We start from the raw sequence: 27660 nt of genomic DNA on the forward strand, positions 1-27660 counted from the left end.
GGCTTAGATTTTTTTTGTGTGTTATAAATGTATCAAATTATGTGTATTGTGTAAAATCTATTACTAATATAAAAACACATGATATAAAATGTTTCTTATTTAAAAGGATTTATTTAAACCTCAATGAACAGCTACAAAAATATATAATACAGAAAGACCAATCTCAATAGACAAATGAGGTCAAAATAGGTTAAATCTCTTCATGCAAATTTCTCACGACTGAATCGGCTCTAAGAGCACCAGTGTTTAACCCCGCCCCTCTATGGCCCCCTGCTGAGTGTGGACACAGATGCAGCCACACATCTTGACCAATGACGTTCGCCTTTAACAGAAAAAACCCCGAAAAAAACCAATCGGATCCCAATTGGCTCCCAAACAAAGCGGACCGTATGCAGTGGTTCATTAAAAGAGCCGGCTCCTATTGCCGATTCGTCCGACACGTCACTAAGCCACATCTGAAGCCACATCTGACAGCCAATCAAAACCGCGGGAGACTCGTACAATTCGTTCCGGACGTGAACGCATCGCTCACCGGTGTCGCTGGTCACAGCCGCTCGTCCCCTCCCGTGTGCAGGGTTTGGAACATGTTGGCGATGAGTTTCACCAATCGCAGTTTGTTGCCTCCGGTGTGTTGCGCCCATTATTGTCCAAGGTGGTACATGCTGCCCACTGGTGGTAAAAGTGGCATACAACGCCATCAGTAGTTAGGGCTCCATTTTGACTCGCAACACAAGCTGAGGGCTGCTTTAACTTGCTTACAGTGGACACTTTATTGCATATTCCACATAAAAATAAAACAAAGTAGTGGTGTTATCATGGACGCTACAATGAATTGTGCAGCTCTATAATGTGTAAAAATACATTATGTACACATGATGCGCATAAATGGCCAATGCATTTTTAGAAGTCGAAAGTCAAACACAAAAGTAAATTTTGAGCATAACTTGATCTATAACCTCTAAACCTCCATCCATCAATCATACCACGGTCTCAGAGCTCGACCCTTTCCCAGTGAAGAAGTCCCAGAAGCTGGCTGAGGGTGAGGCCTTACCCTCCCCGGTAGGCGTCTGCCTCATCCAAATGCTGCTGTCGGTGGAGCCGCCGCTGCCTTCGCCACCCAACAAGAAACCCCCGCGTTCGCCGCCCGTGTCTGGGTCATGCAGACTGGAGGTAGAGGCGGTGGAGCAGAAGGAGGGATGCTGGGCCAGGCTCAGCAGATTGTGGTGGGAATGGAACTGACGCATGAGGCTGATGGATTTACGGGGCCGGATATCACCTGGAGAGGTGAGGAGGGGGACAGGATTTGGATCAGGTTGGGACAGAACTCCATTAACTTTGCTTTTTTAAAAAACAATACAATCGTCATCTTCAGCATCAGTAGTGGACCAACATTTTAAAGTGCATGCAGAGGCAACTACAGATATAAATATATGTATTTGTTTAATTCATATAAGAAATTGTTTATATAAAATACAATAAAAAATGTTAAAAAACAAAATAAATATAGATGAAAGGTCAGATCACCGTATCTGGAGTCGTGTCGCTTCCTGCTCTGGTTCAGTTTGAGCACGTTGAGGAAGACCTCGCTGGTTAGGCTGCCCTCGCAGCCGCTCCCGTCGGGGGGGAAGAGGGGCGAGGGGGGCTCCAGCGGCGACAGACTCCCGCTGGAGGCCCCCACCGAGTCTAGAGAGGCCCCAGTGTCTCGGCGGCCCCCCGACTCGCCGCTGGTCTCCACTGTCACGTGGCTGCCACTTGGGACACACGAGTGGTGTTAGGGGTGCGTTTATCACATTGATGTTTGGATTAGAGTTGAGAAAAAAATGGTTCATGGGTCACCTGAGTTTACGCCGGAGAAGATAGTCGATGATGTCGGGATCGGTCTGGATAAGACTCATCAAGACTTCCTGTTGCAACTCGGCCGATACCTGTACGAGACAGAAAGTGGTAGCCAGCAGCTCTTACTTTGAAAATCAGTGGAGTGGAACCTTATCGGTGTAAACAGTGAAGCATGAGGCGCACCGTGAAGAGCCTCCTGTAGTTCTGGATGAGCACCAGCGTGACGTTAATGATGGCCGTGCTGTCCTCGATGCCCATGGCATGCAGGCTCACATCCCCTCCTCTTTCCTTCTGGAGCAAGTTAGGCCCAAAGATGACGGCCAGGTTGGCGGCAGTCATCTTGTTGCCGGGGATCTGGATTGTTTAGCGATGGTGAGCGTGAGGTCAAGACATCGATCTAAATCGGGGGCCTACCTCCTCGTCACTGGTGCCGACACTGTCCTGTGCGAAGCTCTGCACCGTGTGCAGCAAGGTGAGGAGCCGCAGCAGCGTGTCGCAGTTGCAGGGAGGCAGAAGGTAGAGGAGGTGCTGCAGGTACTGGAGCTGCTCTGCTCCTCGTAGAACTGAACCAAGACCAGCAGCACTTTAGTTCGACAAAGTCATAAAGCCATACGCGACTCGCCTTGGAATACCGGTGCAGTGAAATGATGGTCACATAAGAATGTATTCATGCTGACTGACTTGGTGAAAGAACGCAGATAGACATGTGAGAAGCATTATTTTCATCGGCTATTCATCATGTCTGATGTAGAAGAAGCACGGCCCTTCTCCGCACTTCAGCTCTGCGCAGCAGTCAGGTGTGTGGGCGGGTCTTTGGAAATAGACCACGCCTCTCAGTGCGCACAGCCAGTCCATTCCAATTTGAGATTTAATATTTAGATTTAACATTTAAAATTTAGGTTTAAGATTTATTTAGATTTAAGCTTTAAATTTAGATGTATCATACATTTAAATTACACATTTAGATTTAGAATTGTTTTAGATTTACCATTTCATTAAAAAAATTGGATTTAATATTTACATTTAAGATTAATTTGTAACATTTATATTTAGATTTAATAACATTTGTATTTAGATTTAAGATTTGCATTTAGATTTATCATTTGGATTTAAATTAAACATTTCAATTTAGCCTTTTGTTTTAGATTTACCATTTAGTAAAAAAAAAACCCAAAAAAACAATTTAATTTCTATTTCAAATACAAAGAAAATTAGTTAAATGTGAGAATAGTGAGCTAAATATTAAAAATCTGTGGCTAAGTAAGTGTCATTAAATTTTAACAGTCAGCACCCCATAAAAAAATACCATAAATCCCGGTGTATAAGCCGCACCCACTAAATTTAAAGGAAAAACGGATTTGTTCATATATAAGCCGCACATGTCCATGTCATAAAATGGCATATTATGGCGTAAACGAGACCGTGTGGACCAGGCAGCTCTTACGCAAAAGGTATACCTAATAAATATACAAACATGTACCAATACGACTTTAAAAAGGAAAAAAAAAACTATTTTAAAGTTTTCCCATTATGCATTATTTAGTGTGAGCAAAACATTTAATTGGAGGACAAGCAGCATAGAAAATGGATGGATGGCACTGCAATGCTGCCTCTGTTCACCAGAGAGAGTCAGAGGAGCCAAGAGGGAGGCTGACGTCATTGCTGCGCCCCGGCAGGCACCAATGAATATGTTGCTCAGATGCAATGCATTATGGGAAAAATTAGTTTTTTTTCCCCATTTTAGACTTGTATTGGTACATGTTTGTATATTTCTCAGGTATGCCTCAGGTTTGCGGTGTGATAAGTTTAGTGTTCTTTCTAAGATGACACCTCTGTTGGTATACTGTTACATACAATGACCTCCTGAGATTTCTAATGGTTGACAAGCTCGTTGTGAGTGCATTGATAGCCCGTGATTGGCTCCTGCCAAATAAAGAGCTACTGTTTTCTCACTGACTCGCGAGCGGCACAGTATTTAAACAATAGTAGCTCTGAAGTAAAGGAGATGTCACGAGATTTGAATTTAGCCATAGGTTAGCCGCACCGCTGCTTAAGCCGCAGGGTTCAAAGTTGAAGAAAAAAGTAGCGGCTTATACACCCGAAATTACGGTACTATAATATGGGACCTGTAAAGCAACCAAACAAAGAAAAAGCAGTTCGTGTTATGTGTGCGTACGGTTAGCGTGCAGAAAGGCGGGGTATAGCTCTCTGGTGAGCAGCGAGTCTGGCATGTCCCTCAAGAACTCTTTCAGTAAGGCTGCCACGTCATGCACGCTTTGCTCCTCGTCCAGCTGCACGTCCACGCCCATGTCAAAGTCCTCTCTCAGCTGCAAAACCCCCCCCCCGGAACACGACAGGATCTCATCACCGGCGGAAACAATCATAGGAAGCCGCTCCATAATTGGTGGCTCACCTGCCGCACTCTCTTCTTGGAGCTGCCCACTCGGAAGATGCCCACCATCTGGAGACCTGAGTGAACATGCGGAATGTGAGTTAAGTGTGTTCAGAGACACTTAGGGCGCACTCAACACTTGAGCACAATTCCCCCCTCCTTCTCCTGGCTTTGCTGCCCTTCGCTCACAATGAACATTCATGCTTTGGCCCGTTTGTTCACTTCTATACTGCTGTATTACTGCAATTTCACCGACTTTGTGGATTATGTCCAGTCTTATTTCGAGTCTTTCTGATCATTTCTGTTGTGCACGGTGGCAAGGTGCAAAGTGGCAACTTGCATTAATTAAATGACACATTCTGATTACACACACGAATGTAATCATGGGTGAGCAAGCCTGCTGTGGTTTTTGGACTTTTGGATTATCTTGAGTATTCCTATTTATTTCTGTTATGAAATGTGTTGGTTAGCACTAAGAACTTGTGAAGCGTGATTGCATAATAATCATTCTATGACTCAGCTCTGTTGTGCGCATGCATGCCACCGTGCCGTGCCCTGACCCACCTCTTACAATCGTGCCAAAGGATGAGACGTGTACGGAATTTGGGCACAGATCAGAGCGACATAAATGGGGTAGCTGCTGCCTCACCATGGGTTTCGATGTGCCGACAGCAGCGCTCCAGAACCCGCGGAACTTGCCGGTAGATGGGGTTGAGGCTCAGCTTGCTTTGGCTCCTACCCTCGGGTGAGCTGCCGCTCTTCTTCAGCTCGAGCTCGGCCGGATGCGAGAGCTGCAGTGCCTCCAGTAGGCGAGACTGACTGTCCACCAGGTCGGAGATGGAGTCCACGGACAGGCCGCCCTACGTGGGATGAAACGGGGACATATTGTACAGTGTTGCATTCTGGGATGCCTCTCATCACAGGTTTTACCCGTCTCTGTGCTCGCCCGCTATTGTCCAAAAGCAGCTTGTTCTGCACCTCAGACGGCGGCGCCGGGGCCACAGAGTTGGCCGGCGGCAAAGCAAGACCACCCGAAAGAGAGGAAGAGCCGACCAGCGGCTTGTTGCCATTAAAAAACTGCCTCTTCTCGGACCTGAAGTGCAGGATGCTGGCCTCCAGCTCCAAGCAGTCCCGCCTGCTCTCCTTCAGGGCATCCTGACGCCGCTTGAAGGCGCGGTCGTTGGCGATGACCTGCGAGAGCGGGATGCCAAATGCCTTGGGGGCTGACTCTGGTGGAACAGAGACAAAAAAAAGATTATTGTGAGTAGACTGCTTCCGAGAGAGGGTTAATCCACCTGGTTTAGCCACCTGGTCTTAAAGCAGACTGACACCAGCTTAATTTAGCCGACAAGTGTACACAACACAATTGCCACAATAGTTGATCCATGCTAGTCACAAATGCCAAAAAATAATGAATGAACCCATGAAAAGCCCTAAAATGTCTATTTTTGATACTCGAACACTATTATATGCCTCTCATAGTTATTAAACACATTTTAAATTCAATTTTACACAAAGAAAGAATGATAGGTATACAATATACAGTATTGTACTTACAAAACATGCACAACAAAGCTTGTCAAAGAATCTTCCTGCTGAAAAATGTTTAGTGATTCAACTTGAGACAGCGCCCTCTACTTGATAAGTACTGATATTTGAGTCACCATATACAACTAATTAGTTATAATTTACATCAGAGAAAGAAATGCCAAACCGCGAATAGGCAGGGATCTACTGTATTGTTTTGTAAGCCAATTTGGAGCTAAGCTAGGCCTCCTACAGCCACCAGAGGGTGATGACAGTCTTTGTTGTTGTGCCACGAGTGGAGGGCGAGAGTGGGGGCGGTGTCAAGCTAATTAATGTGTCATCCACCCACTAACAGACGCACTCGGCGGCCTTGTTTAACCACTAAGCTCCTCGCTGACGCTGACGCACGCTCCCTGACTTTTGGCCACGTTTTCTGGCATCCGACGACAGGCGCTTTAGCATTTTAGCGGCTCACGTTTGCCGTGATCTGCTTGTTTAGACAAACTGTTTAGCCTTGCGACAACACAGAATGTATTATATTGTAGAGGAATACACTTATTTTCCAAAATAGTGGATGCTTGTATTAAAAAGTTACAATGAAGTTACAATAGTTTGGAGACCTGGATTTTTGGTGTTCAAATGTTTTTCCATGTTTGTTAACAAGCATAAAAAAAGTCCATCCATCCGAGGTTGGGCCATTGGGGCAGCAGCCTAAGCAGGAAAGCCCAGACTTCCCTCTCCCGGCTACTTCGTCCTGCTCCTACCGGTGGAGCCTGATGCGTTCCCAGGCCAGTTGAGAGACATAGTCTCTCCTACGTGTCCTGGGTTTTCCCTAAGGCCTCCGGGAGGCATCCTGACCAGATGCCTGAGCCACCTCATCTGGCTCCTCTCAATATGAAGGAGCTACTCCGAGTTTCTCCCTGATCACAGTGCTTCTCACATTATCCCTAAAGGGAGAGCCCAGCCACTCTGCAGCGAAAACTTGTTTCGGCTGCTAATACCCACGGTCTTGTTGTTTCGGTCACCACCCAAAGCTCATGACCGAGGGTGAGGGTAGGAACGTAGATCGTATGGTAAATTGAGAGCTTTGCCTTTCGGCTCAGCTCACTCTTCACCACAACAGACCGATGTAGAGTCCGCATTAAAAAAAAAAAAGTAAATTTCTGTAATTTCTCAGTCAAAAGTGCTGTCCCTTTTTGTCCCATATGACACTTTTTTCAACCATAAAATATAACACCGCACCACCGGCTAGCATATGTTACCAATAATGGTTCAAAAGGACTGCACAAATAAATGTCTATCCAGTAATCCCTCGTTTATCATTGTTAATTGGTTCTCGACCTGCCCACATAAAGTGACTTTCCACAAAGTACTACAAGTAGTAGTTTATAAGTGGCATAGAAAACCTGTTTCTGACCTTCTAAATGTGTTTTCAACACTATTAGAGCATCTAGACATGAAGTAACACCCATGTAGTCATCTTGACATTCGTATATCCGTAGATACCAATATAGTAGATATAATAAGAGAGAGAAGCCATTTAAGGCAGTTTAACTTGTAGGAGAGTAGACTAGATGGCAGACAGGAAGTGACGTTGAGGGTTCAGAGCTGAGATTTAGCTTGTGGTAGGCTATGACCCCCAACAGTAACCCGCGTTATTATGACTATTATGCTATTATTATTGTGCCTTTTGTGAGATAATTTAAACCTGCAATAAAAGCCGGTTGTTCAAGTCTGGTGTTTCGGTGGTGGACTCACCGAACAGTTACTGACACCTAGTGACCAATGTAGAATACTACATTCACAACTGGTGGTCCTAATGGCTGATATGATGCAGTATTTATATTTTAGTTGAATTAGCCATTTTTATGTTTGAAACTGCGTAATTTGGGGAAAAAATACACACAATAGCAGGCCGAAGCCAACCACAAAACAGCGATCATTTATTATTTAATGTTTGAATAACCGCCAGAGTGAGTGAGCGATGTTCGAACGGCGATGTAGCGAGGGACGACTGTATCTGTCAAGCTAAACTTTGCAAAAATGTTCGTTCGGCCTGAATAAAATGATTGGCGTTCATGGCTTGCTCGTACACACGTACATGTCCGTAGTGCATTCACATACACAACAGTGGTCTCAGAGATTCGACCGACAATTTGGAGTCATCGCGTGGTTATGATAGGTTGTACGTTTAATGATAGCTAATGTTAGCAACTAAATTTTGCCAAATCACTATTATTAGCTGACAACAAACAAGTAATGCACATGCGTGCATGCGTAATGCACATGCGTGTGTTCCGTGGGGTGTGGCTTGCAATGTCGGAACAGGAAGTGGGCAGTTTATGACTGCATTCAAAAGTTAGTGCCTCCCAGCACACACAGCTCCTTTGATGCAGCTATCTCATTTAGGGTGGCGAAGCCTTCGGGGCGGTCTGGTCAGCACACTCCTGGGTGCCACTCTAGTTTCCTATTTGTTGCTTTTTTTTTAAGCTACATCATTAACAGACTTTTTCATCAATCACGTCCAAATGCGCTCTTTGCTGACATGTCTTGTCTTCCACTTGATTGGACATTCTGAGGCACTCGGACAACAAAAGCGGGAAGACAGCGGGTCGTCGTCTTAGTACGAGACCTGTAAATTTAGATAGTTACCTTCACAACAGCAGCCAAACAATTATGGTGGTCCTTGTGGATGGGGGGGGGGGGGTCTTACACAGGATGCCTTCACTTTGTAACACCAAAATTCAACATTTTTACTTTTTATTTGTTTTTATTTGTTAATACCAGGCAGGAGGTTTGCCTCACTGCTAGTTAGATACCAGGCTAATTCAGAGGCTGTCATGGCGTCCCAAGGAGGCCAGCGGGCGCCAGCAGGAGCGCAGCCAGTTCTCAATGTTCTGTGTTTTTGATTAGTCTTCTGCTAAGTCTGCGTGGCCTGGATTTAAAGATCTGTACCGACACACTGCGCTAATCAGCTGAGCGTCCCGAACGTGGAGGTGTGTGTGTGTGTGTGTGTGTATGTGTGTGGGTGTGAATACAATAAGACAGTAATGGAGGGGGAACACATGCTGCTGTTTTTGTGATTTTAGTATTTCAAAACTGAAGTTATCACACATAATAACACAAGCTCCCTTACCTCACATAGCAGCTGAATGAAAACAAAGACAACACAGCACATTTACTGTAGAAGAGACAGCAGGCAATGAAGCAAAGTGGGCTAGTAGAACAACAACGAAGGACTGTGACGCTCATGCTAGCAAAACAAGGACTGTGTGGACAGTTTGCTCTATTCCGTACTTACACTATAAATATGTGTACTATGTACACCGCATACTTAGTTCCTCAGGGCCCGCATTTTGACGGTGTCCCAAATCCATTACTGTCAGTGCACACTTACCAAAAATAGTGATTGCAATATTTACTTGCTTCTTCTTCTTTTCTCCTTTTGAATTGTGACTTGTAACAACCACCAAGGCAATGACTGAGGGTGGTAAGGCTTCATTGCTGCACATTCAATAGGGGTGCTACGTTTCCATTCGTATCATGATTTGTGGTTGCCGACACGATTCAAGGACGATATTGGTTCATTTAGAACGATACGATCTGAAACGATTCACTAACTTTAAGTCGATTCAGTAACGTTTTAGCCAAAAATTCAACCGGTGGGACTGTGAAATGAACAAATAGATACTGGACATTGTTTTTTTGTAAGGGAATCAGGTATAAAGGAATTAAGGATATAAACAAACACGTAAACAACAATTAATGGCAAATGCGTTCATATTTTATTTGAATAAAGTGCAACCAACACTTCAGGTTGAATCAACAGGAGGTTAACCTTTTCGCAATGGTGGCTTAATTAAATTTCTCGCTCGCCGGCTCCACCACGCTATGTTTTGCGTCGTCGCCACGCGCCAGCAGGCAGGCAGACTGAATCAAGTAACATTTAGCATCTTTATCATTAAAAATGCTAAAAAAAAAACAAACTCACACATCCACATAAAGCCTGTCGTGCTTACATCCAATGCTTTATTTCCTAATATCGATGCAATCGATCGATTACCTTTTAAATGATGTTCGATCGATCTATATTGTCCGGAATGGCAACTTGCTGAACACAGGTCGATGTAGTTGAATCATAGGAATATGAAAAATCGATACATCAATGTAGTAGATGAATCGTTACACCCCTAACATTCACCATTTGGGGGTGTTGAGTGCAACATCTAGGTACTGACAGCACATTGCAATTTGCCAACCTTCTCATTGGAACGCACTTATGCACTCAAAAGGTGTAGTTAGTGTGAAAGTGCACAAATTGAGACACAGCCGTGTGCGGCCATAATAATAAGACACAGACTGCAGCTAGAAGGACAGGGTTAGTGAGTGCTGATGAGACACAGATGATGTCTGCAGCCACACACGGATGAACACACGCACGTACACACAAGCATATATATTGTGTGTATAAATACACAACAAAAATCGAAACGCAGCACTTTTGGTTTTGTTTCCCATTTTTCAAGAGGTGAACTCAAATATCAAAACATTTTTCTATGAACGCAAAAGGGCTATCTCACTCAAACATTGTTCACAAATCTGCCTAAATCTGTGTTAGTGAACATTCATAATTCATCCACCTTACAAACGTGTTCAATTTATATTGACTTTATATAAGACTTTACCTGTAAAAATGTGCAATTCAGTCCACATTTGTACTCTGGTATTCATATATTTATCCTCAAAGTTTTTGATTTACTTGTTTTATTTAATGTCCCCACTAATTCTTGCTTAAATGGTAAATGGTCTTTCAATTCTATTATATTACATTTTAATCTTATTTTTTCCATTTTAATCTTATTTTAATCTGTTAGTACGCCATGTCAACTCACCACGCTCCTTTTTTTCCTTGGAAAAAGAGTCAAATTTCCTGCGCAGGGATTTTCTTCGTTTGCGTACTTCTGTGGTAAAAAAAAAAAGACAAGAAAACAAAACAAAGTAGATGTTATTAAAGTCTGCAGTGGTCCAACTTTCTCTGACCTTCCATTGTCACCCATCTTGAAAGTGTGTGTGTGTGTGTGTGTGTGTGTGTGTGAGAGAACACCTCCAGCTGAGGCAGATGTTGTTTGATTGCACATTCCAGAGAAGGTGCATATAGCCTCAGACTTTATGGCGTAATTATAGCACGGTTGTAATTTGTGGCGTTTTTTTGTGCAATGTTCCCAGAACTACAAACATTTGTTAGTGGTTTTTAATCTTTTTTTTTCTTCGTTCAAATGATTTATGCTGTGTTGTGTGCAATAATATCAATTAGTACATACTTTTTTTAGTATAGTGTGTGTGTAGAACATCTACCTAGCACGTTTTTACTTTTATGTTTGGAAGTAGAGACTGCATCATACTGGATTTTCTTTGCAGACTTTGAAAAATCTTTTTTTCAATTCCCATTCATTTTCTATTGGAATTAATCTGGCTAAAATCTTTTTTTTGTATTATTATTTTAAAAACAATTATAATACAAATATGTCAGACGATACGTTTTTTTTTGTTTTACATAACTCACAGAGGGCTGCAGACAGAAAAATGTAAGGATGGGGTTTGGGGGGCACATATTGTGTATTTAAGATGCTAAAACCAATCCAATGTAGGTCAGTACACTGTGGTATAAGCCAGTGGTTCTCAACTGGTGGGTCATGACCCAAAAGTGGGTCGTGAATACATTCTAGGTGGGTCGCAGACAGCAAGTAAAAAATGACATTAGAATATATAATATACAACTGATGTCTGACTTGAAGTAAATTTGAGCAATATTTTAGTCATCTTCCTATTTGGTATCTGTTCATTGCACAGTTATAAGTAGGGTTGGGCATCGTTTAAATTGGAATGATTCCGGTTCCGATTCTGATTCTTCGTTTCGATCCGGGTTCCTAATGATTCGCGATTCCAATGCTTTTTAAAGGCAGGGTCATAAACGTATGCATGGTTTAATGAAGGCACTAATCAGAGTTCTTTTTGGATGAAATGTTTGGATTTCTCAATGAATTGCTTCAATGATATATACAGTAAGTACCTTTTATCAACTTTACTATGAAATTCTTACAGGGTTATTTTCGAGCAGTATATAAACATCACACCATTCAACTTGAATAGAAATGTTATGAAGGTTGTTTTTACAGGAATACACTTTCAAAAAAGACGTTTACTTTTGAAAAGTAGGATGCTTTGTTTTTCTGCCTCAATGTTGGTTATCAAACCCTTATTTTGTTAACACAAGTAAACTGCATATAGCCCAAAGCACTCTTATTTTGAATCCCGGAAGTGTGTTGTGCGAGTTGAGAAGGTCCCTCGACTGAGACGAACTGTGCAAATGATGACCTTGCCGAGCCGTAGCTCCCATCCATTATTTACAGCAAACTTCCACATCAGCTAGCATCCTGAAACCCTTGTTTACATTGGCATGAGACAGACGTCATTTTTTGTTTGACTTCCCTGATTTGATTGCTTAGACGTACCGCATCAAAGATGAGGTACTGTGTTGTTTCTACACCATGATTGTGTGAACATTAATCATCCTTTGCATGATACCATCGTTGCAGTTGTTGCACGGAGACAACCGCTCTTTTTTATTAAGTTAAGCCAAACTTTTTAGCAGCTTCTTCTTCGCTGGTGCTTGCTGTAATCTTCTTCTTTGGTGTTTCTTGGCTATTTGTTCAGTGAAGTGCGCATCTAAACTGGGAATTGAAATAAAAACACTTGTATGATCCCAGGAGAATTCCAACGTTAGTTCCAGTTCCCATCGATGCTCGCGACTCGATGCCCAAACCTAGTTATAAGTGAAATATCTAATTTTGTGATGTTTTTGATATTTCATTTCAATTTATGCATGCATTTATCATGGCATTTATCAAGGCATTTATCATTACCTTAATAAATTCCTATAAAATGCACGTTGGACATGATTATGTGTATCAATGTTTCAAAAGATGACAGGTCATTTTAAACAACAAATACATTTGCTTGGTTTGGCTTAAATAAAAGTATAAAAAATATAAATAAAATAAAATAAATAAATGAAGCCATGACTAAATATAAAAATAAAAATGACTTAAAGAAAAGTGTAAAAAAAAAATCAAATAAAAGTTAGTTCAAAAGAAGTGTAAAAAATAATAAAAATAAGCAAAAAATTTAAATGACTTTAATAAAAGTGTACACAAAAAAACCTTCAATAAAAGTAGGTCGTGCCATAATGACCATTTGAGAACCCGTGTTATAAACTGTATACATGCTTTGGCCTTGTAGATGACAAAGCAAACCAGAGTACTATCTAATAATATATAACATTAATAATGAATTAATTTTATTTTTAGAATATGCCAAAAGCAAGGGTGGCCAATAAAAAAACAACTGCGGTCTGAAAATGGCCACAAGGCTGCACTTTGGACACCCCCAACTTAACTCAATGCCACAATTTAATAAAACAGCATTTTTTTTACATCACATGAAGGCAAAAACATTGTAAAAAAAAAAAAAGCTACAACCAGCTCAGTTTAACAATGGCTTTGTTTTTAATTAGTCTGCAAAAGGTGTTTAAGGTTGGTTTTATTTCATTACATGAATGTTGTCATCCATTAGCACATTTGCAGTTATTTGGTATTTTTTTTGGCAGATTTAAGGCTAAAGAGGTGAAATTCTTCTCATCAAGCAGGAAAAGGGCCCCACGCCATGGGTAAAAGGAAAAACGGTCAAGACCGGAGCATGAGAACTCTCGCTAGCGAAGCAAATCCAAGTAAAAATGTCCCTGGAGTGGTGTGACACTTTGCACAAAGAATCCCAGGGATGCTCGTCAGTGGGACGTCCAAACAAGGTGGGCGTGCTCATAAAAACGTCCGCACAAACACACTCCACAAGGTTTATAGATTAAAGACATATACAGTATACATTAAAGACAGAGAAGTGCCAACCATATTTGGTAACTTGGTGGGTGTTCATCGTGGACCCCTAAGTATTACCGTATGTGACTTTTTCCAGCCCATCAGCAAAAGAAAAATCAAGAAAATTATGAAAATGTTCCATTGCAATGCATTAAAACTTGTATTATTTCATTATCACTGGGGGCAATTCATGATATGTCACTGTAGAAAAAAATACAATTAAATCTTAATTACAATATTATGTACAAAAATGAATAAATAACAATAATTAAAGGCACAGGAAGTTTTTACAGTTCATTTGCTGATTAAGATTAGCCAGTAGCTTACAATAATGAACTTTCTGACAATTTTTCACGGGAAAGCTGGAGCCTATACCAGCCGACTTGGGGTGAGAAGCGGGATACGCCCTAGACTGGTCGATAATCATCACAATGATTAAGAAATGAAAAAATACATTGTGTTTGTGGTGCATCTATACATATGTATGAGTTTCACTCCTAAAATAAATGCACTTTTCAAAGAAATTGCACTTTATTGAGATGTATTTGTATATCACAAAAATGGGAAAAGTCTCAAAGATATTAAGTACTCCAATAAAATGGAGTGCTCTGAAGGGTTAATAGATTTATTGTCTCTATTAATTTATTGAAATAAGCCAAATTCATGTGGTAGAAATTCCCTAAAAAGAGTGAGACCATAATAAATTCTCATTATGTCCCTATGCAGTTAGGGTTTTAAAAAAGTTGCAGTGGGGTTGTAACGTTCAAGACGACAACGCGAGACCAGGTCAAAGTTGAACCGGTCAGAGGTTAATTGTCCTGAGAAAACCAGTGAGGCCGAGGCTGAGAAAAGCAGCTTATGTAGCCTTTGGTAGTCTCATAGGAAACACACACACACACAAACACACACACTGCATCTCCAAAGTACTGTGTTGGTCTCTCCCTTGACATTCTGAGACGACACTTAGAACGAGAGTTGTCCGGGATTTCCTCTCAACTTCCTTTAGGCCACCCCCAGGGGTGTTCTAAAGCACGGCCCGGTGGGCCAAACCGGGCTGCGGAAAACTTTCAGAAACATAGATTTAAAAAAAAAAAAAGAAGTTTTGTCAGTAACTACATTGACTTTGATGTAAAAGTGTAGCAATTGTGGAAAGAAGGACTATTACTTTATTGGAAAAATGATATACTGTTCGAAAGTCCAGTCTGTATGTTTATGTTGTTTCGTTTCATTGTTTTTCTCCCAGCGTTTATTCCCACTTTGTCTGGTGTCCTTGAACGCACACCATAGTTGTGTGCTCTGAGTGAAGGTTCCATATAGCTTTCGCCGATACTGCCATAAACAGTAAATTAACTAATTAATCTAATTAATGTGCCTTATGAATACTGCCATAAACAGTAAATTAACTAATTAATCTAATTAATGTGCCTTATGATTACAGCCGTCCCTTGTTTATCGCGGTTAATTGATTCCAGATATGACCGCAATAAGTGAATTTCCGCGAAATAGTATTAACAGTATTCGGTATTAACAAATGAAATGTTTTTGTAGTTACACCATAGAAAACCTGTTTATGACTTTCTAAATACGGTTTTTACCATTATTAGAGCCCTGTAGACATGAAGTCACCTTTACACTATATTATTCTTTGTTTACACCACATTGCGCAGGCTACGGGATCACTGCAGAGACATAAGAGATAGCCGATGCTGGCATAGCAAGCTACCGAGCTCACTAGTTAGCCTCTCCAACTTACTTTTTTTAAAACTTGTTTACTTTGTGTTTCAAACCGAGTGGGGAAGAAGGACAAAGTAAGAAGCCAAAAACCTACCACTTCCACACAGAATGGGAGGAGAGCACTATATCATGTTGGACATGCCATAGCTGACTCCATACAATGTGATGGTAATGTAATCTCAGGTAATGTCTCATCAGTGTAACATTACTGACACCTAGTGACTCGAATACTACATATGACTACATATGACTTATCTTTGACTAACAGTAGTCCATAAAAACAGAGATCATTAATTAATTAATTTTTTAAAAGAATTATAGAGTGAGGGAGTGATGTTTGAACCATGCAGTTGGCAGGGATGACTGTATGCGACTTTGAGGATATCTGTATTACATGTATGCTAGCACAGGAATCCTTATTATTTTGTAAATAACATACATTTTATGTACATGTGTGCCCATTTTGGAAGGAGGGACAATTACATAGACATTAATTTACTCTGATGTCACATTGGGGTGAAAGTTGGATGCTCGTTTCTTCCATGCTAATGAACCAAACCACGTGTGTTTGTTGTGTGCAGGGAGAGGTTGGTTGTTTCGACTTTTCAGATTAAAATGAAAAGTAGCTACCCAGAGCTACTACTTTCCACAATGGCATTGAAGATGTTGACTTTCCCGTCCGATCCGGTAAAAACGCACTGCGCCTGTCACCCACACACATCGTACCATGCTAGTACTGTACTGATGGTGAGTCAGTATTCCCCCGTCCATCAAGGAACATGAGCTGGTCTGTGTTCTCAGGAAGGTTGGGGACGGCTGTGCTAGCCCGTCTTCCACAGCTTTTTGAGCGCAACTTATAGGGGCCGCCACAAACGTCTTGTGAAAAGATAGTGACCTGTAAGTAGGCACTTGTTTTTTTGGCAACAATGAAATCTTTATCTTCGTCCAGAGCTTTGACCCTCTTGGGATGAAAAAAACGTCCAGACACCGAAATGAACCAGTGTCCCGTGGCCGTGCAAACAAATCACGTGACACCCCCTTGACCTTCTGATTGTCGGCACATGTTGGGAATGTTTACTTTGGCTCCCCCATCTTCATGCTCAAGATCAGCTGCACTGCAAAAACAGCCATACTTGAAAGGAGACCGAAGTTTTCTTATTTCAAGCAAAACATTCTGCCAATGGGCTAAGCAAAATTTGCTTGACTAGAATTGTTATTACTAGAATATTTTTCTTGTGACTTTTAAGAATATAATGAGTCCTAAATTAAGCAAGTTTTTCTTGATCACAAAGCTAGATTAAAGGAAAATGTTCTTATTGCGAGACAGGAAGTAAGCCAAATGCTCTTATCAGGTTCCTAAATTGAGATAAAATGTGCTTTTGTGAGGCTAGATTTAAGCAAAATGTTTTTACATATTCTAGATGTAGGGGTATTATTCTTTAAGAGAGATTTTCCTACAGACAAATAACCATTCATACCTGTGGACAATTTTCGGAGTCTCCATTTGGCCTATCGTGCATATTGTTGGAATGTGGAAGGAAGCCGGAGTACACAGAGAATACCCACGGGGAGGGTGTGCGGGTTGCCTGATTGTGGGGCCAACATCCCAAACACTCACCCACGAAGCAAATTATATGGATGGAACTTTTTTATTTAAAAAGTAAAAAGTGTGATTGTATCCAAAATTCATTTAATTTAGGAACACCTACGGTCATAAACACTATCAGAATTCTTTTTTGGCCTGATTTGCATGTAAATTCACTAGTATTTGGATTTCTAAATAGATAAAAGATCAAAACATAGCAATATTTTCTTGAATAAAGTTAAATAATTTTACACATTTACACAGATTATATGACTAGATTTAATATAATAAATCTTGGTATGCTCTATGAAGTTTGCTGTGCAGCCTTCACATTGGTCCGAAATCAGCTAATCTTTCAGAAATGGGACTTTATTACTTTTTTGAAATGTAGTTTTTGTCGTGTGGAATAATTCCTTCTCAGTCATCATCCTGTTATTCTTGATGCCCTCAAAAGTTAGCTGTTCCCTCATCAGTTTTACTCCCAAGAAAGCAATCAAGTGTGATTGAGCCTCTGCTACCTCATTCCCTCCAGATATGCCAGCACTCCTAAATCGCATGACATGAAATGCGCATTCTAGCCAAAAACCACAACCCAAGTGGTTCTCCACTACATGTAAACAATTCCCAAGCTCTTAGAACTCAGGATTCCAACAGAGCAACGAGTCCTACCTCTGGGAATGCTGATCTTAAAGTCCAGGTCCCTCTGGTCGAGGTGATACAAGGCCACTTGCTGGAGTCTGGCTCGCTCCACTTCCGACAGGTTCTGGATGGCCACGGGCTGCAGACGCACGCTCTGGCCCAACATGGTCGCCCACGTGAGCCCCCCCTGGTCACAGCAAAAAGTAAAGAAGGTCAGACTTGCCTTTCTTGATTTTTGCCCCTCCTTAATTCAGGGTGCCCAAAGTGTGGCCGGGGGGCCATTTGGAACATGCAGCACATTGTTGAAATAAAATTAAAAACTAGAAAAAATTAAAAAAAAGGAACAATGTAAAAATAAAATCAGGGTTTCAGAAACCTTATTTTTGAAGTCAGGAGGTTCAATGTTTTTTTTATTTTTTATTATTATTATTATTATTTGGCATTATTGGAATGTGTTAGAAAGATCATTAAAAAACAGGTTGACAAAATCTTACTTTATTCATTGTTTTCTAAGAAACATCTTTCAACAGTTGGAGTGCTAACACACAGAGTGGACGTGTTAGCAACTCCTTCAAAAATGATATTGAACATTTTTTTCATGGCTGAATTACGATGGCCCACAGGGGTAAACGTGCAGAAACGATCACAGATGAACCACATCCAAATCCAAAAACACACAAACACCGTAAAACACGTGCAACGGGAAAATTCTGCAAACACACAAACTAGATGAGAGAAATGTTGCAATTTTACGGAACCAAACGGACATCAGCCAGGCTACCAGGGGCACCATACCTGAGGGATATCCATCTTTAAAGAGTTAAGATGTACTATTTTACAGTATTATATAGGGCAACCTATTTTGATGCCCGGGTGTTTAACAAAGACTTAAAGAAAAAATGTACCCTTTAATTCGGCCAACTGTCTTCCAGGTATTCCGCTCATGTCTTTTTATATGGATATCATTCAGGTCTGGCGCACTAGGCCTGGCTAACTTCTGTTTTCTTCTGTGAACTTGCAGCATTTCTCTAATGCAGTTGTTTTGGGGGTTTGAGTGTGTTTTTGGCATTTACAAACATTTTTTTGCATTTGTTTTTGATCTTGCAGCATTTATGTGATTGCAGCATTTTCCTGTTGCATTTGTTTTATGGCGTTTATGTGGTTTTGGTTTTGGATCATTTGTGTTTGGAGCGTTTGGACGTTGCTGCACATTTTCTCCTGAAGTGGAATAAAAAAACTTGGGACAAAAATCCTGAAGTAATAATTTATGGAAGGTTAAAGCGCTTTATCCCAACATATATCCCAACACTTTAACTCCGGCTGGCCCCACTTCACTGTTATCCAACTTCTACTTCCAAAAAAACGCCCGGCACTGACAAAGATGTTTATCGATGGGCTTGTTACAAATGAGAAGTAGCTGTATGCCAAGTGACATAAAGCAGTAAAAATACATACTGCAACTGTGTTGTTGTGCAACCCCCGAAAAGCCCAAAATGAGAGCCAATTTAGGAGTAAAAGAAGGATAGGAAGAACTTCTTATTAAGCTATTATTTGCTTGCATTTTCTTGTTTCTTTGATAAACATGAACTTGAGTCCACACTGCCCTGCAGGCTTTGCTGCTCCATTTGGGAAGCACAATGTGATCAAGTCTCGCTTCAAGCACAAAACAGCACATCCGTCAAGCGAGTCTTGTGTACATTTAGAGGCCGTTCCAGAGTATGAAGAAGACAAATTAACACTTCTTTCTGCAGTGAAGTAAAATGGAAACAATGCAGAATCACACTCTGAAGGGACACTTCTGCAAAAAAAATAAAATAAAATAAAAATTGTGAGGAATTTCTTGCTTCCTAAGATTTTCCTCTTCGTGCATCGTCTCCCTTGCTTCCAATGAAATCTAAATAGGCATCTCTCGTTAGGATGCTAGCAGGAACACTCATTAGCATGCACAAGTTGACACTCATTTGCTGCTTCACACGCACTTAACAGGACGCACTGTCTGATTAGGCCGCTTGGTGGCACTACAGATGAACCCCCACTAGTAATGTGCAATACCACTGATTTCGTTTCCGATCCGATACGGAAGAAAAATTCTGGCTGGTAACGGCGATACCGACCCAGCAAATTCACCTGTGTCTGGTAAATTTGAAAAAATTGTGTATTTCATGTCATAGCATAAATAATACAAAACATGTATTTAATTATTTAAATAAATTATGAATGTAAAAAATATGTTAAGTATTTTTTATTTTATATATATATCGAGGTAGCAGGGCGATTTACAATATAGCCAAGCTAATATACAATAACAGAAAAAACAGAACAAAATCATATAAAATATGCGAAAATGTAAAAAAGTAAAGTAAAAGTAAAAAGTAAATAAGTAAAATAAGAAAGCCATTTAAATAAATTATTCATTATTAAGAACAACTAGAGGAAGTAAAACTTTATTCACAATTCACACATCGCTCCATTTACGATTCAAACATTACCTCAAAGGATCAAAGTATTGGGATATTTGGATTTTGAGAATCAATTTTAGAGTATAAAGAGCTGGTATCGGATGTATCGACATTTCAGTATCAATCCGCACATCACTAGTCCCCGCTGTCCCTTTGTCACCACAGAGGCCCATTGTGTCACCCCTGACACACACACAGTCTAACAGAGTGGAAAGTAGCTCGTCAAAGCATTTTCCAGCCGAAATGACGAGAATGTCAAAGGTGATGCCACACAATGATGGAAAGACGCATACGCACACACACAGCCTGGAAGCCCACGTGATGTCACACAACAACAAACAAAAGGTGATTTTGATCAAAGCAACATTGTCAATAAGTGGAGTTTGCAGTTTTTCAACTGCTTTCATCCATAAAAGCTTTTAGATGAAGCTCAAGACCAACACCAAGATCACATTACATCGCACTGATGTATTTTATTATTTTAAGCCACTGAAGAAAAGGAAGAAAACATTTTTAGGATGTTTCTAGACTCTCTAACTCAATAAATGCACCTCGTTCGTTTAAATGAAACCTGGAGTTTACATGCAGGCAACAGTAAAGATGTATTTAAAAGGTTTTAACTTCTTCTAATGCATAACACGTTGCCATCTGTCAGTTATTATTACTGTGATGGCTCCAAAATAGCCCAGTGGCACTGTAACACACACACACACACACACACACACACACACACACACACAAATCATACCTGGGTTGGGATTTTTCTTCCTGGCAAAAAAAATAAAATCCCTCAACACAATACTATCCTGACCCCATTGAGCCGAATGAGAAGATGGAGTGAGTGGAAGCATGCGGAATGAGAGAGGGAGGGGAAAAGGAGGGAGGGAGGTGCTGAGAAAAGAGTTGGATTACAAGAAGGAGGAGTGCATGTTGTGACTTCCAAGAGCTGGAGAACATCAACACGGGGGAGGAGGAGGGGAGGCTCGTGCTGGCAGACATCACAGAGTTAGAAAGCATACACACTAAAATGTCATCTGAAAGTAAAAGGGGGCATATGAGGAGATGAAAAAGGATGCACCGAGAGAGACAGAAGGGGGGCAGGAAGGCTGAAGATGAAACACACCACGGAGCACTGCATGTACGTATGGAAACATGCCGAGGATATTCCTCAGCACGGCCAAATTCAAACACAGCTCATGGACACGATAGCGCCTCTGACCCGCCTTAAAATAAAGCTCAGCTACATACGTCAGTCAGCTACATACGTGTTACGTGTAACTCCTTAATGTTACTTTGTTGCATGTGATCTGCGGCAACTACTACATTGGACAAGTTCAGAGTTATGTAGTGTAAAAAGTGGACACACTTGAACAAACACAGCTCATTATCTTCACAGCTACAGACACACAAAACAATGCGTTCCAGTAGGGCTGACTATAAGCACTTTGAAACTGGTGAAAAATACTATAATCGGGTACCTTTAAGCAAGAAACAAACACAAATCAACAAGCTTCAAGGACTACAACGCTAGTTAGCTTGTATGCTAACGAGCTGGCAGAATGTGTTATTCTTACCGTCCAGCAGAATGTTACTATTAAAATGAAAGGAACAGATGCCGTGTTGTTGCATAACATCCAAATGTGCTTATGACAGGAAAAATCTTGGCCTTTTGACCTTGCACTCCTCTTTTCAATTCCTCCACTGGGACTTATGTGTGAATGTGTGTGTCATCCTCTTCCGGGTTTCTCCATGTCATCTTTGACCGCAGACCACCACCATACATTTCCGCGTCAAAAGGTGAACCGATTGCATATCTACCCAGTGTGTGTGCTGACTCGGCTTGTCTGCTCAAAAACAGGATGGATAGGACACACACACAAACGCACGCGCACACAAACAGAAGGTGTGCCGGACTCGTGTAATTTCTGAGACAACACCGTACTCTAGTGGCCACCGTGGTTACTGCCGCAGCCAAGAAACACGCCATCACAGGTTCATACGCTGTAATAAAATAATTTTAAAAAAAGCACAAAAAAATCAGCCAAAGGTGAACCACGATACAGCGAGGGAACACTGTATACATATTGATATATATATACACATAATTACGGTGGTCCATTGTTTACCACAGTTAATTGGCTCCCGATCCGACGGAGATAAGGGAATTAGGATTCAATATTAATAAACGGAATATTTTCATAGTTGGAGCACAGAAAAACAGTTTGACTTTCTAAATACTTTTTTTTTTACCATGATTAGAGCTCTATAGAAATGAAATAACCTTTACACTCCTATTATTCTTTGTTATACGCCACATTACGCAGACTACAGTATCACTGCAGGGATATAAGAGACGGCTGCCGCTCATAGCAAGCTACCGAGCTAACTAGGTAGCCTCCAACTTAAGAAAGTATTTCAAAAGGAGTGGGGCTGACTACATGCATCATTAAGGTAATGTAATGTAAGGTAATTAGTGATGGGCGGCTCGATATTGAAATATCAACACTGACGATACCAGCTCTTCATGCTCTAAAATCGATTCTCAAATCAGAATATCGATACTTTTAATACTTCGGTCATTTGAGGTAAAGTTTGTCTGAAATGTTTGCCTGTTCAAACTGATTGTAAATGCAGCCAAGTGTGAATTGTGAATAAAGTTTTCATTCTTATAGTAGTTTATTTTTAGGGTTTTATTATTTTACTTTTTGTTTAGAATACCATTTTCACAATGAATTATTCATTATTATTGTATTCAAATAAAAAAAATATTTAAATTAATAATTTATTTAATTAATAAAATAATTAGCTGTGGTTCGTTGAAGAAAACATGAATTTCAACACAAGTGAGTCCACCTCACCTGAGAACATTGTGTCCTTCAGCTTCCTCAGCAAGGCACTTGTCATCTTGGAGATATGTTTGGGCTCCTGACCAGCTGTACACTGACTACTCTAAAGTAGAACAAACTTTCCTTTCTATGGTATTGCGCCTTGACGAAATATACTGGAATCAATGTGCTTACTGAAATATGAGGGGTCGACTCACTCATGGTAGGATGTTTGTCATGAATTAATTTTGCTGGCAGCACTCATGCAGCCCAAGACCATGATGCTACCACCACCATCCAACCCAATGCTTGACTGGAGGCAAGACACAATAATCTTCTTACTCATTTGTGTTGCTAGCTATCTTTCATCATCACCCTCCACATCCTCATATCCTCGCATCGCTTCATTACTCTTCTGCGGAAAAAGGAAATGCCGACACTGCAAATTAGATTCCAGTGGGGATATTGATAGTCTCTCCCTTGACTTCTCTAAACAGGACGTTCACACCCAAACCACCATCACCAGAATCACCAGCAGACCTTAATTTGTGTTGCTGCTTCCGAAATTGGAATTCAAAAACAGCTAAAGGGTCCCCATGTTCCACTGTAAGGAACCTAAGTCGAGCCAATTCTAAGGAGTTGATATTTGGATGTACTTTAACCCATTCCTTTCCACTGACTTATTAACATGTGGATCCAATGTAGACAGTGTGTCTACAAGCGCATATGCACAAACACACACTGACACGCTGCTGTACAGTACAGTATGTGCTGTGTTACGTAATGGTTTTACACATCACAAGGTTTTTTTTATGTGTGACTATGTTGTGGACTCATCAACATAACAACTGGTCAACTGATCCAGTACGTTCTACAGTAAGCATCCCCACATAATATACCTAATATATGGACAAAACCATGTCTGAGGAAGTGTCATGCCTGACAGGTGTTCACCCAGCCAACCCTTGCCATCCTGGGATGAAAGCAGTGTCTAGATTCGGGCACCCCTTTTGGGGGCATAAGGGGATTCCTCCACAGGGAGCGGACAGGAAGCGTAAAATGCCACATGAGATGCTTTGATAGAGGCATCTGCATCCTCTGACGTCAAGTTGACATCTAAAACCATCTGAAGGGAGAACAAGAGGTTCCCTGCTTGGACAGAATTACTGGATGGAGGGCCCCTTGGTCCATCTTGGGACAAGACACATCAGCATTGGGGCTACCTTAATTCTCTTAGATAGTGTTCACTTTATCAGTAGTTACCTGGGAGATGGCTCAAGCCCCATTGAATCTCTGAGTCTCCGCAACCCTTAGAACCTTGAGCGTCATCTGAATCCTGCAACTCCAATAACACAAGGACATCTATATGCTCCTGTCCCATCATCATTCTGAAAGCAGCACTTTTTGTGGGGTTTTGTAAGACACAACCTGCTCACAAGACTGAAGGGACACTCATCCTTTAGTCACCCGAAACTGCCAAGAATGGGAAGCCAGTGAATGGGAAGACAGTCTTCAGTATCAATCATGGAACGGAGTTCCAGCGTAAAAGTCCAGACTGTCATCAGTTATGAGAAGCCCTCTATGAGGACGGAGACTGTTAGCACTTTAGCTCAATGCGCCAAAGTATGGTCTTTTTCAAAAATGTACAGTGTTTTCATTTGCCAAACTAAAATCCCAAACTGTGAGCGTCTTACCTTTAGTTTTAATGCACAAATGAATGTTTTTCCTCTTGTTGGTGTTGTCTTTTAGAGACTCTGAGCAGCTTTGGCTTTTCCACCTGGAACCTTGTGAAACCCGATAGACGCAAGGCGACACCAGAGAAGAGGCCGTCACAGGAGCCACACGCTATCGATTCTTCTTGACATGTTCCTCCCATGTTATCAGGTAATTCCTACAACTAGTCGACAACACAATCTGTAGCTGCCATGCATGCCTGCCCCCTAGTGGCTGCGAGCAGCATAGCACAACTTGTTAGATTGCACCGTAAGTGCTATGATCTTCCAGTGAGGCCATGATATCATCGCTTTTCTCACTTTTGACCTTTCTTGCAAAAAAATTGAACATTTTAGAGCTGATAACGGTGAAAATGATGCACATTTTTTAAACTCAATTAACACCAGGAATTAAACAGCTCTGTGGCGCTAAGCACTTCTGGAAATCCAGCGTTCACACCACCATGGGTGCTTTTGTGTTGCAGGAGTTGTTTTGTCCACTATAACAAGTTCTATGAAGACTTACCTGGAAACACTAATGGATGTTGACAAAATGTCTAAGTGCACCACAATGTGTGTCACCCACCTGATGGTAGAAGTGCATGTCTGAAGGCGAGAATAAGAGTGGTTTGGGTCCATCCGGCAGGAGCATGAGTCAGGAGCGTCGTCTGATGCTAGTCAGGAGGAGAGTGGAAGTTCTTCTCATCCCTCCGTCGTGGTGCTTTACTTCCTCCCCCTCACGTGACTTCAGCCCCGCCCCCTTTCCTCTTTCACAGCTTTCATCAGCTTCCAGTTGCGTTAACACTTCATCCAGGTTTCTTGCATCTTCCTTCTTTCTCCTCGCATCCTATTTTCTGCAAGAAATAAAGCAGCAGAACTGAGAGAGCAGTCCACTAGGCTGATGGCTCTTCCTGTGTGTGTGTGCGCTGTAGATAACATGGCGTGCTCTCTGCTGTCAGAAACAGGAAGCTTGCTTGTTTGGGGAGCCATCTCCTGTGTGTGTGCGTGTGAGGGACACATAAGACATATAATTAACTCAGGCATTTTATCATGAGGCAGTACACACACACATTACATCATTAAACACAGTGGTGTGCAGTCAGGGCCAGGCCAGCAGAGCCTTCTCTGCTGGCCTTACTACTACCAAAAGCACTAACCTGCATTTACAGATTAAATTGTAATATTCATTTCATTAAATGGCATTAATTTATTACTGACAGTCTATTATCTTATTTAGTAGTGTGTTTCGTGCCTGCTGCTTCCAGTAAATGTGTATGTTGGATTTTTTTTTCAGATTCCAGCTTCTCCGTGTTGCCTCATCAATGTAATCTTCCCTGGGCCTTCAGATACAAAATCCGTCCTGGCGAGGTCGCTGTCACATACACAGGAGCAATGGGAATTTTTTTTTTTAGCCAGTCAGACTTCTAATTCGCCCCAAAGCCACTTTGCAGGCTCCCAGTTCTGATTGGTTGATCAGAGCAAAAGTGTTCAACAAGACACTGTAAATTATGCCCACAATGGCTCACTGAGGAAGAGAAGTTGACATCTCTGGTGAGTAGATGTATTTTATCTAAAGGTTTGAAGTTTTTGTTGTGTTATTAGATATATATTTATTCTGAAATGCAACATAATGTATTGTAGAGGTTTGGCATTGTCTTAACCTGATCACCAAACCCTTCTATTTACGCTGCTGACATTTGGCTGAGCGCCAACACCTGCATATTGGTGATGATGTATTGGAAGATAAAAGATTAAGTGGGTGTCTTGCTTAATTAATAATGGTATTGTGGCGACCATAACTCTGCTTCGTAACACACCTCATACGCAGAAGAGAGCCGTGTTGACAACTTAGCAACATGATCGCTATATTTAGCGAGTAGACGTATTCAGAGTAAAAGATAGAACGTGTTTCTTGCGTCATGCATTTCGTAATAAGTGATCAAGAGTGGATCTCCACCTCAGGCCAGCCATGCAATGCAGGTCTGAAAGCTGTAAAAATTAATAAAATCGCCAGCTTTTCAATGGCACAATCTAAAGAAGCTGAAGTGAACGCTAGCTTTGAACGCTAGGAATACCGTGAACATTGAAATGACTTAGTGGCTCATAATTAATTGCTACTAAAAAAAAATCATCCAAAGTGTGGAAGTATTTTCAAAAAGTTAAAGATGACTCCAGAAAGTTAGGTGTCAGGTGTAACTTGTGCCAGCAGCTTATATCATATATCACACAACAACAACCACCATGGCGTATCATTTTTATATCCCGACTGGGTAGTTTAATGCAAGAAATCATAGTACTCCCTCGTTTATGGCGGTTAATTGGTTCCTGACCCGACCACGATAAGTGAATTTCTTCCAAGTAGGATTCAATAATAATAAACCTGTTGATTATTTTCTAAATACAGTGTTTAACATTATTAGAGCACCGTAGACATGAAATAGCACCCGAATCGTCACTGTTACACTCCTATTGTACTTTGTTTGCATCACTGCAAGGGCATAACAGCCTTCGCTAGCATAGCAAACTACCGAGCTAACTAGTTAGCCTCTCCGATTTACTAAGTGTTTCAAACGGGGTGGGAAAGAAGGAGCCAAAAACGTATAACTTCCACACGAAATGAGAGGATAACTTTTTTTCACTCTATTATGTCTGACATGTCATGGCTGACTTCATTCAGGATTGTTTATCTTGCTTTCTATGTTGCTAAATGAATGAAGGTATTTTTTGTTGAACACCTACCCTGTTTATCTGAGTGGTTTGTCCTCTTTTGAGTTGGGGAAAAAGTCGCAAATGAGATTTGTTTATTTGTCATTGTTCATTAGCTCGGCTCTTTAAAAAAACACGCATTTGACTGTTAGTCGACGATGGACGAAAGCTCACGAATCAGATTCGACTATGAAAATCCTTAGTGGAAGACAGCCTTATTATTGTCATTATTTTTTTAACAATACTAGCCCTCTGAGTGTCTGCCATGAAAAATTCTGTCTGGTCAAGTCCCCATTGAAGGCCCAGGTACCAAA

General features: G+C 41.2%; 1 protein-coding gene across 4 annotated transcripts; it reads right to left on the reverse strand.

Moving 5' to 3' along the window:
* Positions 1-91: 91 nt before the first annotated feature.
* On the reverse strand, positions 92-27660 carry arhgap36 (Rho GTPase activating protein 36). Of its 4 annotated transcripts, XM_054799925.1 has the most exons (14): positions 27380-27660; positions 25227-25633; positions 17675-17831; positions 10648-10716; positions 5159-5457; positions 4878-5088; positions 4250-4305; positions 4013-4163; positions 2251-2399; positions 2020-2190; positions 1837-1925; positions 1525-1751; positions 1052-1276; positions 92-669 (listed from the first exon to the last, which is right to left on the reverse strand). In XM_054799925.1, the coding sequence occupies exons 2-14, from the start codon at positions 25290-25292 to the stop codon at positions 641-643; spliced, it is 1899 nt and encodes a 632-aa protein (XP_054655900.1). In that variant the 5' UTR covers positions 25293-25633; positions 27380-27660; the 3' UTR covers positions 92-640. The 4 variants fall into 4 exon arrangements, with proteins under 4 accessions (XP_054655900.1, XP_054655899.1, XP_054655901.1 ...); XM_054799924.1 differs by having other exon boundaries at positions 92-1276; positions 27380-27658; XM_054799926.1 differs by lacking the exon at positions 10648-10716 and having other exon boundaries at positions 92-1276.

This window comes from Dunckerocampus dactyliophorus, chromosome 15, assembly GCF_027744805.1.
Source record: "Dunckerocampus dactyliophorus isolate RoL2022-P2 chromosome 15, RoL_Ddac_1.1, whole genome shotgun sequence".
In the NCBI taxonomy this organism is placed as follows: Eukaryota; Metazoa; Chordata; class Actinopteri; order Syngnathiformes; family Syngnathidae; genus Dunckerocampus; species Dunckerocampus dactyliophorus.

Bases quoted from the DNA above. Each gene is read 5' to 3' on its own strand.
- arhgap36 (XM_054799924.1), bottom strand. From the start codon at position 25,292: ATGCTCCTGCCGGATGGACCCAAACCACTCTTATTCTCGCCTTCAGAC. The intron at 17,832-25,226 runs GTGGGTGACACA...TGCTGTGACCAG, and splicing joins ACATGCACTTCTACCATCAG to GGGGGGCTCACGTGGGCGAC. The intron at 1,277-1,524 runs GTGATCTGACCT...TCACCTCTCCAG, and splicing joins GCGACACGACTCCAGATACG to GTGATATCCGGCCCCGTAAA.